The sequence below is a fragment of the Clinocottus analis genome, unplaced genomic scaffold (genome assembly GCF_023055335.1).
Source record: "Clinocottus analis isolate CAN_PGR_092001 unplaced genomic scaffold, fCliAna1.0.p SCAF_15, whole genome shotgun sequence".
Classification (NCBI taxonomy): domain Eukaryota; kingdom Metazoa; phylum Chordata; class Actinopteri; order Perciformes; family Cottidae; genus Clinocottus; species Clinocottus analis.
The window spans coordinates 14,409,580-14,424,558 of NW_027175876.1; the positions used below are offsets into that span (position 1 = coordinate 14,409,580).

General features: G+C 43.7%; 1 protein-coding gene across 1 annotated transcript in view; it reads right to left on the reverse strand.

Moving 5' to 3' along the window:
* slc16a10 (solute carrier family 16 member 10) overlaps nt 1-14,979 on the reverse strand; it is a 32,006-nt gene that overhangs the window by 7,760 nt on the left and 9,267 nt on the right. Inside the window, 2 exon segments of the mRNA XM_068577657.1 lie at nt 6,762-7,191; nt 8,460-8,604. Coding sequence (XP_068433758.1) covers nt 6,762-7,191; nt 8,460-8,604 — 575 coding nt within the window.

Below are 14,979 nucleotides of genomic sequence, written 5' to 3' on the forward strand. Positions count from 1 at the left end.
TGTTAGCTGTTAAATAATTCAATCTAATGTTTTGTGGTTTTAGTCTAAGGTGTGGGTGTGCCTTTGTGTCCCTCACCATCTGTTATCTCATCAACGTCCTCTGGATTTAATAATGTTCTTCTGGACTGAAGAGATTTGCATTAAGATGAGTGAAATGCTTTATATCACTAAAAGTTACCCATCCATTACATCTATATAGCCCAACATCCCAAGGGCTCCAAAGGAATACTCAACCCACGAAATGTCAATTTATGTGTTACTTTTAATTTTTTCCTCGCAATAAAATGATTTCAGGGGTAAAGTATTCCTTTAACACAGATCTGTCTCCTGCAGGTTTGACGTAGAGTTGTCACACAGCGTGGTTTGCTCAGCATGAAACTGGACGCTGTCATCCGTCAGTATGATTTGAACCAACTGTATGTGGGATCATCAAAACCAATGGAAAGCCACTCATTCATCAGTCAGTATTAACAGCCTTAATATTTACAAAGAGTTGATAAGGAAATCCACAACGGCAGTTTATTTGCAGTAACTCATTTCCCTTCAGAGGCACATAAAGGGAACCAGTTTTTCTTGTATTAAACAAACATTTTTCTTTTCAATGTTTTCTTACAGGGATGTGATCCTTTACTTGGATGGGTAGCAGTGTTTTGCATTCTTTTGGTTAGTTGTATATACATGCGGAGTTTGAAGTGCTTGGAAATGTCCAGGCCAGCTATCAGCCGTAGCTTGTTGATGTCACCATGTCCGGCGGCCTTATCCAACGTGTCCATATTTCAACATGGCTCATTTTAATCTTCCATTTTTGTTGCCAGGGAATGTTAGATTCCTCTGCAGCCTGTTAGAAAAGCAGTCCAGGTGTTCTTTTTCCACATTACTTGCTGTACTTGTCCCTCTTCCGACCCCTAAAGCGCCAATCTGTGAGGCCCAGAGTTTGAGTGCCAGTGAGAAAAGAAGGGCCCCCCTGTGTGGAGCCCTGCCAGCTACTTCTACCTCCAGGGAGGCGGCAGGAGTCCTGCTCAAAGGGCCCGTCTGTCTGCTGCTTCTATAACCATGAGACCCCCCCCCACCACCCTCCAAATAAGTCACACATCCATATGCAGAGATCTCTAGATGACTTCTTATCTTTGTCAATACGCCGCGACAGCATTCTGTGTTCAGGAGCTCGAAGGGGATTCCACCATCCACGATGCGGCTAATCAACTGGTGACACACACACACACACACACACACACACACGGGAGGTGGCTTTCAAGAAATATGCCCGATGTGACTGGCATACTCCCAGCTAGAGATGTTCTCATGTTCTACTAACCACTCCCTTGTAGTTTATCATTACCGTGCAGCCACCCGGCAGTGAGCTGTGTCCACTCACCAGAGAAAGTGAACAAATAAAGAATGTCTTGATTGGTTTATTCACACATGAACATGAGGCTGATCTTCTGCTTTGTGCCGATGTGAAATGCATAGCTTCAGTTTATGTTCACTAGAGCTGCAGTGGTTAGTCGACGGACCCATTAGTCAAGCAACAGAAAAAAGAACCGGCAACTAATAGTTGTAATAGTCTAATAGTGTAATAGTCTAATAGTGTAATAGTTTAATAGTTGTTTCATCGTTTGAGTTGCTGAATTCAAAATCCAGAGCATGTCTATGATTGAGAGATTGTTTCCACGCGGCTCTCGACGTGGCAACAGCTGAGCGGATGGAAAGCAGCTTCCTGAGGACAAACAGTGCTCAGGTAGCCGTTTCTCTACTATATCTTTACATTGTAAATAGTTGTTTGCTGCTACATCAACGCCTCGCATATTTTATTTAACACCTTTACAGTCATCGTTTAATGCAAAAATACGATTAATTGACAAATCCAGGAAATAAATCGACAAATTAATCAAATAGGAATATAATTGTAAATGGTGTGCTTTATGTTTATTTATTCTCTGAAGAAAGAGAACGCTGGTGCGATGCGTTAGCAGTTTTACTGCATCAGTCAGCCCCAGGTGGCCCCTTCATGAGAATCATCTGGTCAGTCATATTGAAGAGGCAGACAGTTCCTCTGCTGACTGTTTGAATACGCGAGGAGAGACATCCATAAAACGTCATCCCTCTGTAATTTCTGTGAAAGCGCTGCTGGGTGTTTCTGGCACTTCCTGAAACATACAGCGGCGTTTTTCCACAGAAAAGGCATTCCCTATTGAAGTCTGACTCATTTACACACTGCATCAATAATGTCTGTTATTTATTCAAGGCTTCCTGCAAGGTTGCAGGCCGGTGCCGTTTCATGCGTTTACGGTCTTCAAACAGATTAGATGCTCCTATAGATTTTGCCGCGGTTATCGCACTTTGCAACCTGTGTCAACCTATATCTGGCACCAGTTTATACAGACAACAGGCGTTTAGACACACGCAGATTACTCCTGGGATGAATCAGTCTGACGCCAATCCTCTCAGAGGTGCTGGCAAAAACAAAAACCTGCTCAAAATATATATTTTTGTTAATACTTAAAATAATTGTATTTGAACTGAGCGAGCAGCGCTGCTCAACAGAGCTAAACAAGAGTGTGCAAAACAACTGCAGCAGTTGGTCGGTTTGCTTTTTGAGGTTGCGTGTGTGCGTCTGTGATCATGTTTTCGGAACCACAAGCTCACTTTAATGTGAAACGTGAGAACACACACACACACACACACACACACACACACACACACACACACACACACACACACACACACACACACACACACACACACACACACACACACACACACACACACACACACACACACACCTTTTTAAGCTCTGCCTCATTCTCAAAGATCTAAACCGTGCACTGGTGTTAGAAAAATTCACTCGACTCCCTCGGAGTAAAATTATTAAAACAGGAACATTTATTCGTTGCAAGCAAGGAGCAGAGTCAGAAGTACAAGGTGATAGACAAATTGCATATCCAAGACTGCTCAAAGATCTCTCAAAGAACCACCTCTTAAATACTCATCATGACCCACTAACAGAAACCCTCATGACATCTTCAGCCTAATCGGGAACCTTTCCCCCCGTCCCATAGAGCGGTTTGTAAGAAATGGTCATATGATTACAAAGGAACTGCACGTTCTTTCAAACAGAAACATACAGATTCCCCAGTCTCATTGCTATCAGGAGACATGTTGAGTTTGTGTGTAAGATTAAACAGAGACAGTAAGATGAGAAGTCTGAATATGACAGTGAAATAGTAAATGATTAAGTGTTAACTTTCTACCTTTGCCAAAGTTTCTTTGACCAACAGAACCTGAACTTAAAATGGCTGCGTTTCCCAGATTCGATCGTTCTTAAGGACTTAAGAAGGCTCGAAAGAAGGGTTCGCTAAGAAGGAGCGCTAAGATATGAGTGTTTCCCAGATGCGTTCTTAACTGCCTTCTTAAGATCTCACCAAAGAAGCTTCCTAAGACGCTCTTAGTGGGCGCTGTCCACCGCCGTGGTGATTAAACTAAATCAATCGATGCCAGGTTAATTGATCACCCACCACTTTATCAGCGCATAAATCACGCACAACACCCTGTGGTCCCCACACACAGGTGCAATTCCGGTAAGCGCGCGTGTGTGCCATCCACGACACCAATCACCCGGGGATCTCAGCTATGGCATGAAATCCACGGTGGACCTGGCGGACCTCGTCCCGTGTGGTGGGCATTCTGATGTGTGTCCGCATGGCGCAGGAGGATCGGTCTCACGGCTGCCACACTCTGTGAAACCGATGCCTTGCTGAGGCCGATGCCGTCCCCCACCACCTCCAGGAAGCTCCCCACTGCGTAAAAACGCAGGCTGAGGGCAACATTGCAGCGGGTTGGCGTTCAGCAACACGTGGAACCTCTCTTGATGAGGTTCAGCAGAGTTCAGTTACACCTGTCAGTTTCCCTGATATCTACGGAATACCACAGGGTTGTTGGTGTTTTTATAACTAACGTAAACTCATATGCAGATGCCGAATGTGTGTGAAAACGCAATGAGTGATAGTAATGCTGATTCATTTTATTAATGTAGCTACAGGAACACAGGGGAAATTCTTTATTTTTATATCGTTATTTTTTTTTTAATGCTATTATTTTTCTTGCGTCAGTGTCCTGTAGCTGTGAGCGCACATTCATCATTACGCATGGTTTTAGTATTCCTTTGAATGTCAGATATAACTTTCCTTGACGCGGCTGCAGTGAGCGTTTGTCGCTAAGAAGGCTGTAAAGAGTGGGTCAGACCGATCTTACGTTTCATTCTTAGAGAAAGAGCGTCTTAAGCTACGAACGACTCTGGGAAACGCGTCGTTCTTTCACAGCGCTCCTAAGACGCTTTTAGTGCTTAAGAGCGTCTCAACGAATCTGGGAAACGCGGCCAATGATAGTCCAGGTGTTTTCAAGTAGGGTTCCATATTTGGTGGGTTACTACAGTATATGGATACGTTCTGGCCCAGCAGCAGAACATGGTGGACGCTACATTTACAATATCTTCGCTGGTTTACCTTGCCATGAGAAAGCTATACAGTCTTTGTTTCTGACATTTCTACTCTCGCCAAACCTTGCGTGGCTAGGTCATTTGTGTTGCCGTGGTACTTTGGTGAGTGCGAGTTCACCAAAATCACTCTAAGACTAACTAACCAACTGTCCAATCCAGACAGCGGTAGACCAGCGAAGCCTGTGTGCTGCAAGGTCACAATATTCCTCTTTTCTAATGACGTCCCATGACTTCGGCGAGAGTGGTGATAAATCAGTTCTGTCAGAAACTGCTGTCTCACAGCAAGGTTAAGCATTGAAAATAATATTGTAATTATGGAAGAGTACTAGGGTGTCTAAAATATGCTTTGCCGCTGCCTACGTCCACAGTGGTCCATTGCTCTGCTCCCCTGCTGGTACTCCTCTCTGCTCCTTCAGACTGCTCTACTGCAGTATCAGACTGACTAGGGGTAAGTACCACACTTCAGAACCTCCAAGTCATCCCTTTAACGGCACAGCAAACTCCCGTTAAGTGATTAACATTATTGATGGGACAGAGCAATGTTCTCAGTAACACCTGGAATTAGCATGACATTCTAGATTCAGTTAAACACACAACAATAGAAAAATGAATGAATAAATAAAACCAATGTGCTTTTTGGAGCTGCTCTCCCAGTTTGTTTTAGGTTAGCTTTCCTTTTTCAGAGCCCCACGGTGTTCCAACCCACATGCTTTCTGCTCTCCCTCCTCGGTTGTTTAATGGTCACACACACACACACACACACGCACACACACACGCACACGCACGCGCACACGCACACGCACACACGCCCTCCTTTTTAACGCACTCAAACCAACTCGCTTTCTAAAGAGAAATACCACCACTCGGTATGATTAAGGGGGATCTGTCGAAGGGAGGATATGTGCTATTGTTGAAACTTTCTTGTGTGCTGTTCGTCCACATGCTCTTTCTGCAAAGAAGGCAGAACAAGACTTGCCAACGCCTTTCAATCAGCTTACGCACAGAGCTGTGCCTAGAGGCCATGTCTTATCTCCAACCAACAATACTTTTAAAGGTGTGTGTGCGTGTAGCTCTAAAAGGCACAAAATCGCTGACGTGCACAGACACACCGGGGAAAGAAAAAGAGTCGAGAGGTTTTGAGGGCCTGGTGGACTCCTTTCCTAAAGAGCTGAACAACATGCTGCTTTGACCCGGGGCTTTTCTTTCCCTCCTTCCTCTTCCCACACAGTTTCCTTAAGTGCAGGGAGGGGGAAGCTCTGTGTCTCGGGAAGGATGAGTGCTGGGGCCATAAGGGCAGTGTTGGTGCCCCCCAACCCCAGTGGTGTCCCAGTCTGAGTAGCAGACATGGGAGAAGTGTTGGGAAAACACATACCCGGGACCAGGCTGATCTCCCTCCAATAACAGAGCCATCGTGTCAAAATAAACAGTGGCTCCCCCCAGCCTTCCAGAGGAGGAGCCTTCTCCAATGTCATACCTTTCCATCTTGTAGACAAAATAAAGGGGGATTTGGGGTTGGTGACACCTGTTTGATTGAGCCTGTACTGTAATATTTGGTTACTTTCATCAGGTCCACACAGCTATGAAGTATCTTGTGCAGACACGTACTGCGGAGAGGGAATTTGGATCATTAGTCACACTGGAGACGTTTAGACGTCTATAGACCCCAAAGCTATCAAGTCAAGTCAACGTCTTCTGAATTGAAACTTTACATAAATTACATGAATAATATTTGAAATGGTGGATTGCAAATATTCTTGCTTGGCCTTGCTTGATGCTTTCCACAGGAGAAAAAAATCGGCAACATAAATTTTGTATTTCAGGGGGATTTTTAGCGTTTCGTCCCCGGTGTGGGGACAGTGCAAATGAAACCGTTTCTAAAAACTGAAGTGCACTGAGAGTCAAACCGTCCGTGCCGTTGCTGAATGCCTGGCTGGGGTTTAGAGTTCCCCTTCCTCTCCCTGTTCACATTAATAAAGCTCAGGTTGCGAGTATGTGTTTTGATATGTGTGTTGTTGAAGCTCCCTCCTTGACCTCACCCTTATTCCTCCCACATGCCAACAAACACATCCAAAACATGGGATTAGGATACTGGGAAATCACAGCGCGGAATTCCTCTGTTGGCATTAACATGCTGACTGACCTTTGGCCCAGAGAGCGTGGTGACAATAAGAAACAACAGATAAATACACGGTACATGTGAAGGTCGAGGAAATCTAATTCAACTGAGAGACAAAATGAAGAAAGTATGTGGAGAACACAAACTCACCAGATGAACATAAGGCACAAAGTAGCCATAGAGGGCTGCAGGGATGCCGAAGGCCCAAATGCGATACCCTAGGGACTTCCAGATATTGAGATTAAAGATTTGGCTCAAGGGTGGGCATCGGCGTCCTGTGCGGGTCTGGCTGGATTTGACCGGCAGCAGGGGCTTGTAGGTAAAGCCGGCCAGCATCAGCACGAACATGAGGATGCAGAGGACGCGCATGGTGCTCTGGAGGCCCACTCTTTCCAGCAGGTGAGACAGCGCGAAGGGCAAGGTAATGGTGAAGACACTGCTGCCTGCCGTCACGATGCCATTCACCAGACCCAGGCGCTTCTTGAAGTAGTGGCCCAGGATGACCAAGCTGGGCTGGTAGGCGAAAGAGCACCCGCAGGCGAACACAATGCCATAGGTGAAATACATGGGGCCCAGGGACCTGAGAGGGGATAAAGCAAGAAGTTACGTCACTGGACAGCCATTTGACTCACTGCTGACCTGAACGTCTTTCCAGGAATTGGCACATTCCAAGGCTGTTTACATAGTGATCTAGTCGAGAAGAATATGTTGAACTACGCTGCTAATTCAGCTTGTTTGAAACTGAAAAGACAGTTTAGTAGCTTTGTACTCTGTGTAAAATCCCTTGGTTTCAATTTCATATTCCTTCGTTAATTTCTATTCCAATCTCGTTAATAAAGTAATATATGAACCGGGTTGTTTAAATCGTCTGCATGATGCAACACTGTAAGAACACAGATGAAGGATTGAAGATGCTTTGTGGTGGAGATGGACTACAATGTTGTAGTTTCACCACTGCAGACAGACAGACGTCACTAACATCGCCTACCGTCACGTCATAACTACGTCGCTTAGTGAAAGTGGAGTCGGATTCTCCAAACACCACGGTTGTCTTTTCCTAACTCCTTATGAATTCTCTTTCCCATCTTTCCTTGACCTTCCACAGAGGTCGAGGAAAAGTGCTTAGGGTTAGACGTTAGGAGGTGATTATTTGACTATTCGACCGCAGCCACAGTCTTGCGGGCTGCGAACGGCTCGCGTAGCTTTGTCGGATAGTCAGAAATTTTGGGTGATGCACGCAAGATGGTACTACGCAAAGGGGCCCTCGCGTGTCTTGCATGCTTGCATCTCTGCGTAAAACCCGAGTACAAATGACCCTTTAGGTTGCTCTGTAACTGGATTTTCAAAGAAGCAACTGTTTGTGTGATTATGCAAACAGTTTGGGGATTATGCAAACATTGTGTTCATGAAGAAGATAACCAATCCTGCCTTTGCTATACTCTCCTCAAAGCCACTAGACTCCAGTCAGACAACAGTCACTTTACACGCTTATCATCAAAACCCACGTCATTCAAACTTGACAGAAAATATATTAAATTCATGACAACCGTGTTAGTCTTGGTTAGTCCTTTCATTGTTCCAACAATCAATCTTGTTTGGTCCACAAAATAAATCTGGAAGGGTAATGGGAAAGGAGTCTATCACTTATTTTTAGCTGGTTTTCCCATGTTTTAAAAAGGCATGCATATGCAGGGTGATTTACGGTGTAAAATGGTATAACTAATATTCTTAACTGAGGACTAAAGGTGCTCGCGACCCCGATAACTATGTAGGAGAAGGTGTCATTTATATACACTACATATGCAGCGATGACATGATGTAACTTACACCCCCACCCCACATCCTTACGTGACAAAGGAGCTGGCCAGCAGGCCGACCAGGCCGACAGCAGCGCCGGCCACCGCCGTAATTCTGCAGCCAAAGATGTCAGTGAAGACGCTGACGATGGGGGAGCAGAAGAAGATCATCCCCATGGAGAGGGAGCCCACCCATGCTGCAAGAGAGGAGAGAATGTGTGAGGGGAAATCTCCCATAACAAGCTGGAAGTCAGAGTGATTATCGTTTCACATCCAAAATAGAAAGCTGTCTCAGGCGTCGTTTAACATTAATGCTACGAACGCTGACAACGACACAAAGCCCAGTGATGCAATAACAGAACACAACCGTGTTCTGTTATTGCGCGCACGCACACTGACGACCCTTTATGCCACTGGCCGTTGTCTGCCTCGCTGGTGGGCGAGGCAGAGTGGGTCGTCAGGAGTGGGGACACCTCTGGTTCATTAGTGGCCACTCACTTAAGCGGCCAGAGGGTCTGAACTCTGGCTTTATCTCTATCTGAGACGCCAGTGTTGGGTTTTATAGAATTGTATTAGTCTTGGGTGTGAATTTTGGACTTGCACATGTATAATAAAGAATTGTTAAATGTGCATATTAAAATACAAAAGATGGATATGATGAATAATAAGGGATATTATTATGAAGGAAGGGTGTGCATAAGAAGGTCACTGTAGGTTTTTCATTACTTTATAATGATTCAGGTAGACACGGAATGCATTGAAACAATATTTGGTAGTGTTGATCAGGACACATGGACTCTGGAGAGTGAACAGGTCATTACACACAAATCGGGGGTTGAGTGTCTACAGGAGAGCATTTGGTTTTAGGAACAAAGGGGACCTGGTCGGGGGAACTTTCTCCTGTTCTTTTCAGGACAGGAGGGGGATTCAATTTGCATTTGAACTGCTGCAGAAGTGGGGAGACTTTAAATGCATGGGGTTTTTGGAGGACGGTTGGAGCTAAGAATATAGAATTCCTATTGTACTGTAACCTGTAGAACTAAATAACAAATTCCTTCTAGGTCAAATATGTTGTAAGCAAACACAGGAGGACGGAGTGAGGATTTCAGGTACCGGAAAACAGGAATGTTATATGTTAAGTATTGTCATATTGCCAAATCTTAGGTTTGGATTAGCATAAACTCTCTTTTCACAGTTTGGCGAGTGAGTGCAGGTAAAGCAGTAGTTGTGAGAACTGTGAAAACTATGAGAACTGTGAGAAACGGCTCTGGGCTATTATAGGCCAGCCAAAGTTTCTTTTTCATTTTTTTCAATTGCAAGTCAGATCTGCCTAAAAAACTGCCAGCGGAGCTAAAACTCTGTCGATCAGGGTGACCAAAGGAAACACCCAAAGCGTTTGCTTAATGCTTGGTCAGCAGTCTTCTGTGAGTGTAAGGTTGAATGCCACTGTCACATGCTGCAGTAGACCTTTGGTGAAATGTATGTTAAGGACACATTTATAGCAATGCACACAGGCATCCAGATTCTTGGATAGTGACAGCACTAGAGGGCTTGATATCTTTGGGGGATTCATCAAAGAAGATAAGAGTAAAGGCAGTGTCAGACAGCTTATATTTTTCAGGTCTTATCACAAGTTGTTTCTTTATTTTTAGGACAAATGGACAGGCATGTATACGTGCAGCTGAGATGTGCCGGGAACACCCGTTTGCTTTTAAAATACTTCCTAAATATCAAGCTTTGAGATACATTGTTCCTGGCTTTTATTCCTATCAAGGAAAAGAGGCAAACATGAAGATGTGGTGCAGAAAAAACAAGCAGCAACGCGACCCTGACCAAACACAGCAGCACAAGAATGGCTCCACCCCTCCGTGCCATGCCCTTTGACCAGAGAAGATGGGGAAGCGGGAGTAAGCAACATGTTTTGGTCGAAGCGACTGGCCGTAGAACCTTCAGGTCTCCAACAAAATCACGCATCTAGAAACAATCACAGCATACATACAGCGTGTGACGCAAAAGCTGTTTTTCTCGATTCAAAAGGGAAACCTAAGGGGGAAACAGAGCCGGTGGAGCCGGAGTGTTTTTGTTACCTTTTTTTTGTGGGAGTAACGGGAGACCCCTGTGTCAAGTTTCAAGGTCATTACTGGTTTCGCTGCTGTGTCTTTATTCTCCCTGAATCCTCAGCTCACCCCATGCTGTCGGAGTATCAATGCACTCTTAGGTTTCCCCACAAGATCAGAGGTTTTTGGAGCAGCACAGGAGCACAGAATAAAACACCGGCTACCATTACAAGATTAATCACAACTGCAAAGTTTGACTGAAGAGAACATCGTAGTTTTAGCACGCTACAGTCAGGCCAGCCGTCTGCTAGGCTGTGAGGCTATTTGTTAAGAAAATCTAACTTTAACATCGATAAAAAGTTTTTTTTGTTTGTCTGTGTTCAACATCACTTTAGCAAATAAGTACAGCTGAGGCACCAACAAAAGTTTGAGCCGATGATGGCAACAAATCAGAAGTACGGGGGAACCCCAAAGGGTCTTACAATTCATCCTGCGAGAAACATGAGCGTCCAACTGAATCACCATCAACGGATGTTTACTGGACACTGAGCAGCAATATGCCTTCGTCAAATCTGTAAATATTGATCTTCCCGCATATGAAAATACTGACGTGTTGCCTATATTTAGTTTAGTTTGTCACTCGGTGCATGCTCTGGTTTCATAGCCAAAGCATCTCAGGAACTATTTCAGACACTATAGTCCTCAAAAATGCCACAAATTCAATGGGGTCCTCTCGGTCAAGCCTCATATTTGTGGGGATATCAGCCCGCTTTAAGCAACATAATATAATAAATGGCAGTGAAACGAAGAAACGGCACAGAATCCCTCAAGGACAACAGGAAATTGCTTTAAAAGCATTTACGCTTCAGACAAAGAGGAATTCTAAATTTAAAAAATGCAATATCAGGATTCCCCCCGTCCCAGTGCCATCCAGCCCCGCGCTTGGACACCGACAGACTCGGCAGAGTTGCCTTAAGTCGTCTGTCTGTCTCATTAAAGACTCCTCGCTGGAAGCCTCTCTGCTCTGAACCCGGTCACCCCACAACGACCGGACTTACAGCCATTTCAACTACAAGAAACTTTTCTTCTTGCAAACCACACAAAATGGATTTAAAAGCCAGAGGTGACAATTCTGAGAGTTCTTGAACTGCAGACTCTGAGCTCAAACCTTTATTTTGCAGGTGTCCAGGTGTATAGTGCACAAGTCCTAACAGATGTAGTCCCTCTCATGCCACCGAGAACAGGGATCCAAACTGTGTTTGTCTGACTTATCCAACATCCAAATAGCACCATCAACTGTGTCTCCATTACTTGTAGCCACATACAGTGGAAACTGCTCATAGTGATCAAGGTTACAGTGATCAATCGCTTATATGGCTCAAAAAGCTTTGGACAGAATCATATTTCGTAAGAAACAACCAAAAATGAGCAAACAGGGATCTTTAAAGCACTGTGTCTGAAATATACACAGAACAGTAAAAACATTTGTACACTCCTGTAATTTGAGAAGTGTTTGAAACTGCTGTGCTGTGTGACATAAAACAGTCAATGAAATGATTTAAATAGCAAGCGGTCATTACTTTGCATTTATGTTTTGAATCTACAAATGTCAATTATATCGTAAAATGGATGAGAAATTAAGAATATAAAAAAGGGTTATAATACTCACCTAATAGTGATCAATTTGACCAGATGGCACCAAATTCAGTGCTTTCCATTGTATTTCAACTGTATATTGATTACTTTTAGATAGCTATATCAAATGTGTACGTATTACCTTTTGCTAACTATTTCAAATGTTTATTCATTATTTTAAGATAGCTAATTAAAATGTGTATGTTTTACCTTTTGCTAATTATTTTGACAGTTTATTTATTACTTTTAATAAACAATTTCAACTGTTTAATCATTACTTTAAGCTGACTATGGTTGAAAAACATTTGACGGATGATGTTCTGCAGTATTGTTGGAGAACATCTAATAAGACCAAGTGTGTGGAGCACAGAGAGGCCTCGTGAATCCCCAGTGAGTCCTCCTGCATTAAAGCACCTGGTTGGAGAGTTATCTATTAACTAAAGTTAATGGAACCAGCTAATGGACAGGCACACTTGGCTGATACTCCAGTGGTGTGATGGACCATTTTCCTGGCAACGTGTCCCTGTGGCACTTTCTAGGAATCTGTTGATATGCTCACGTGGAAATCTCTTACCAGACCAGATGACCACTTAAAACTCTGACATGTCACAGGCTGTTGAACTAGAATAAAAACACAAACTGAGGAGCAAGAGGTGTTAATAAATCAACTGCTCTTTGCTGCCAACAAACCAGAAACAGGACCAGATGTCCCTCTGTGTCACCACCACATGCACATGGAACAGTATGAGGCTTATCGTTTCACTCAGGGTGTTTTGCCTTGATATTATCGTTATATTAACCAAACTGTCTTTAGAAGTCTTTGTAATTGCTGGTAAAAGATGTGAGAGAAATAAAAATTGTGCTTTATGCTTCTACTTCACTACATGTCAGAGGGGAACATATGGAGTTAATTTACGGATTAGGACTTGTCGAACAAAGCATCCGATGAATGTTTAAAATATAATACTGTGCTATAAACTCAACTACCCAACGGTATATTAAGGTAATAGACCAGCTATAATGGTAAAATGCTGCTTATGAGTGATGAGGCCAATGACATATAGGCTGTATGATGTTATTACTCTGAACTATTCACCCTACTAATGGCAGAATAGTTGCATACTCACCTGAATGCAGAGTACTTCTTCCACCACTGTATACAACACATCACTTCCTGCATTGAACAGAATCGTTTCTCTGTGTCAAGCTAGAATTCCCAAGTAGCCCCAGCAGAAATCCATGTTACAACATAATGAACCCATCAAAACTCCAGCTTTTTATGCCAATATACTGCAACTGTACAGCCTCACATCAAGTTCCAGTGTTACCTGTGAGAATACGCAGACCTTCGGCCCCTCTTGTGCCGGATGGAAACATTATCGTATCTGAGCGGGATCCAAGCCCGCTGGACTGGCCGAGGTAATGACGGAGCGGCGCACTGGGCTGGACTGCTTCTCGAAGGACTAGCCAGCTCACATTACAGTCAGAGTTTTAGACCCACTGACCCGGGGTCAGGAAGTGGACCGTGCTGTACTAATCCTATGCCTGGCTCGCACAAGGCAAAGCATGTTTCTTTCTGGTGAAGTGGGAGCAAGAGATGAGAGAGGAAAAGTTAAGAAAGGGGTGAGCCAATGTGTAGAATTTTCCTTGCAATTCCTAGCAGGCCTTGGATTATGTCCTACAGCCATGGTCTATGTTAAACTGAACACGTTTGGCAGTGGCACATAGTTCAGACTCATTATTAATATCCCCCCTGTGAGCAGCTTAAGAACAGCCACGAGTGCAGCAATAAAAGATGTGTTCCTCGTTTAGTCTGGAAATGGATCGGACGGAGGAGAAACCTTTTTAAAAGTCCACAGAGTTAATCATATTAATTCATTATTCTTAATTAATGCCTATTCGGACAGGATTACCCCAACAAGCGGAGGTGCACTGCAACAACAACAAAGTAAAAAGCCACTTGGAATGAGTTCACCGGGATTTAAGTCTTCAAATTTCACAAAATTAAAAAGACATAAACCTAATTTAAGTGATGTCTTGTGCTTTCAATGCAACAAACTATTTATTCTGAAAGGAACAGTGTGTAGCATTTCAACATTCTGTTGAGAAACGAAATATTACATAAAAATGTTTGTATTCCTCAGTGTAAAATCACCTGGTTGTGTTTTTGTGAGGTAAGAAAGAGTCGCTATATGTCGTACTCACCGCACCTTTAAATTAATATATTATTTGGTTAATATTAGTGCGATGGTCTGTCCTGTTTTAAAATGGAGAAAGGGGAGTGGGGAGGGGCAAACCTCCCCACGGGGCCACAGAAGACAAAATACAAATAGGCTGAGCAGCAGTCTTGACTATTACGTTCATGCTTGTGTATAAAATTGGTGGAGTTCCCCTTTAAAACAGATTCCAGTTCAAACTGAACATTTTTTTGGAAAGTCCTGTTGAAGTATGTCTTTACATCTGTTGCTCTTCAATCACAAAGACCTCAGTCACAAACCCCTAATCAGGGCCTCACAGTGCTGCAGATACACATCTGGACATGAGTGGACCGTATATAACTGCAACCCAAACTCCATCTCCTGCTTCCAGCAGCTGGAAGCCATTTATACTGCTCCATTGGAGGCTTTTGGAAGGGGGGAGAAGCAGTAAGCATTGCCAACTTTTTGTTTTGTTTTGGCTTTCTTGTGTTCTTCACGGTTTTTCTGGTCTCAAGGGACAGAAAGTAAAACCTATTGCCCAATGAGATGGCGAGAAAGTCAGGGAGCAGCTGTAGAGTGATTTACAGATGTGCATGCAGAGGGAAAACATATGCATGTGTTGGAATGACTTCTTCTATCTGCAGTGAATGCAACTGATCTATAGGAAAAATGTTAAATGGGA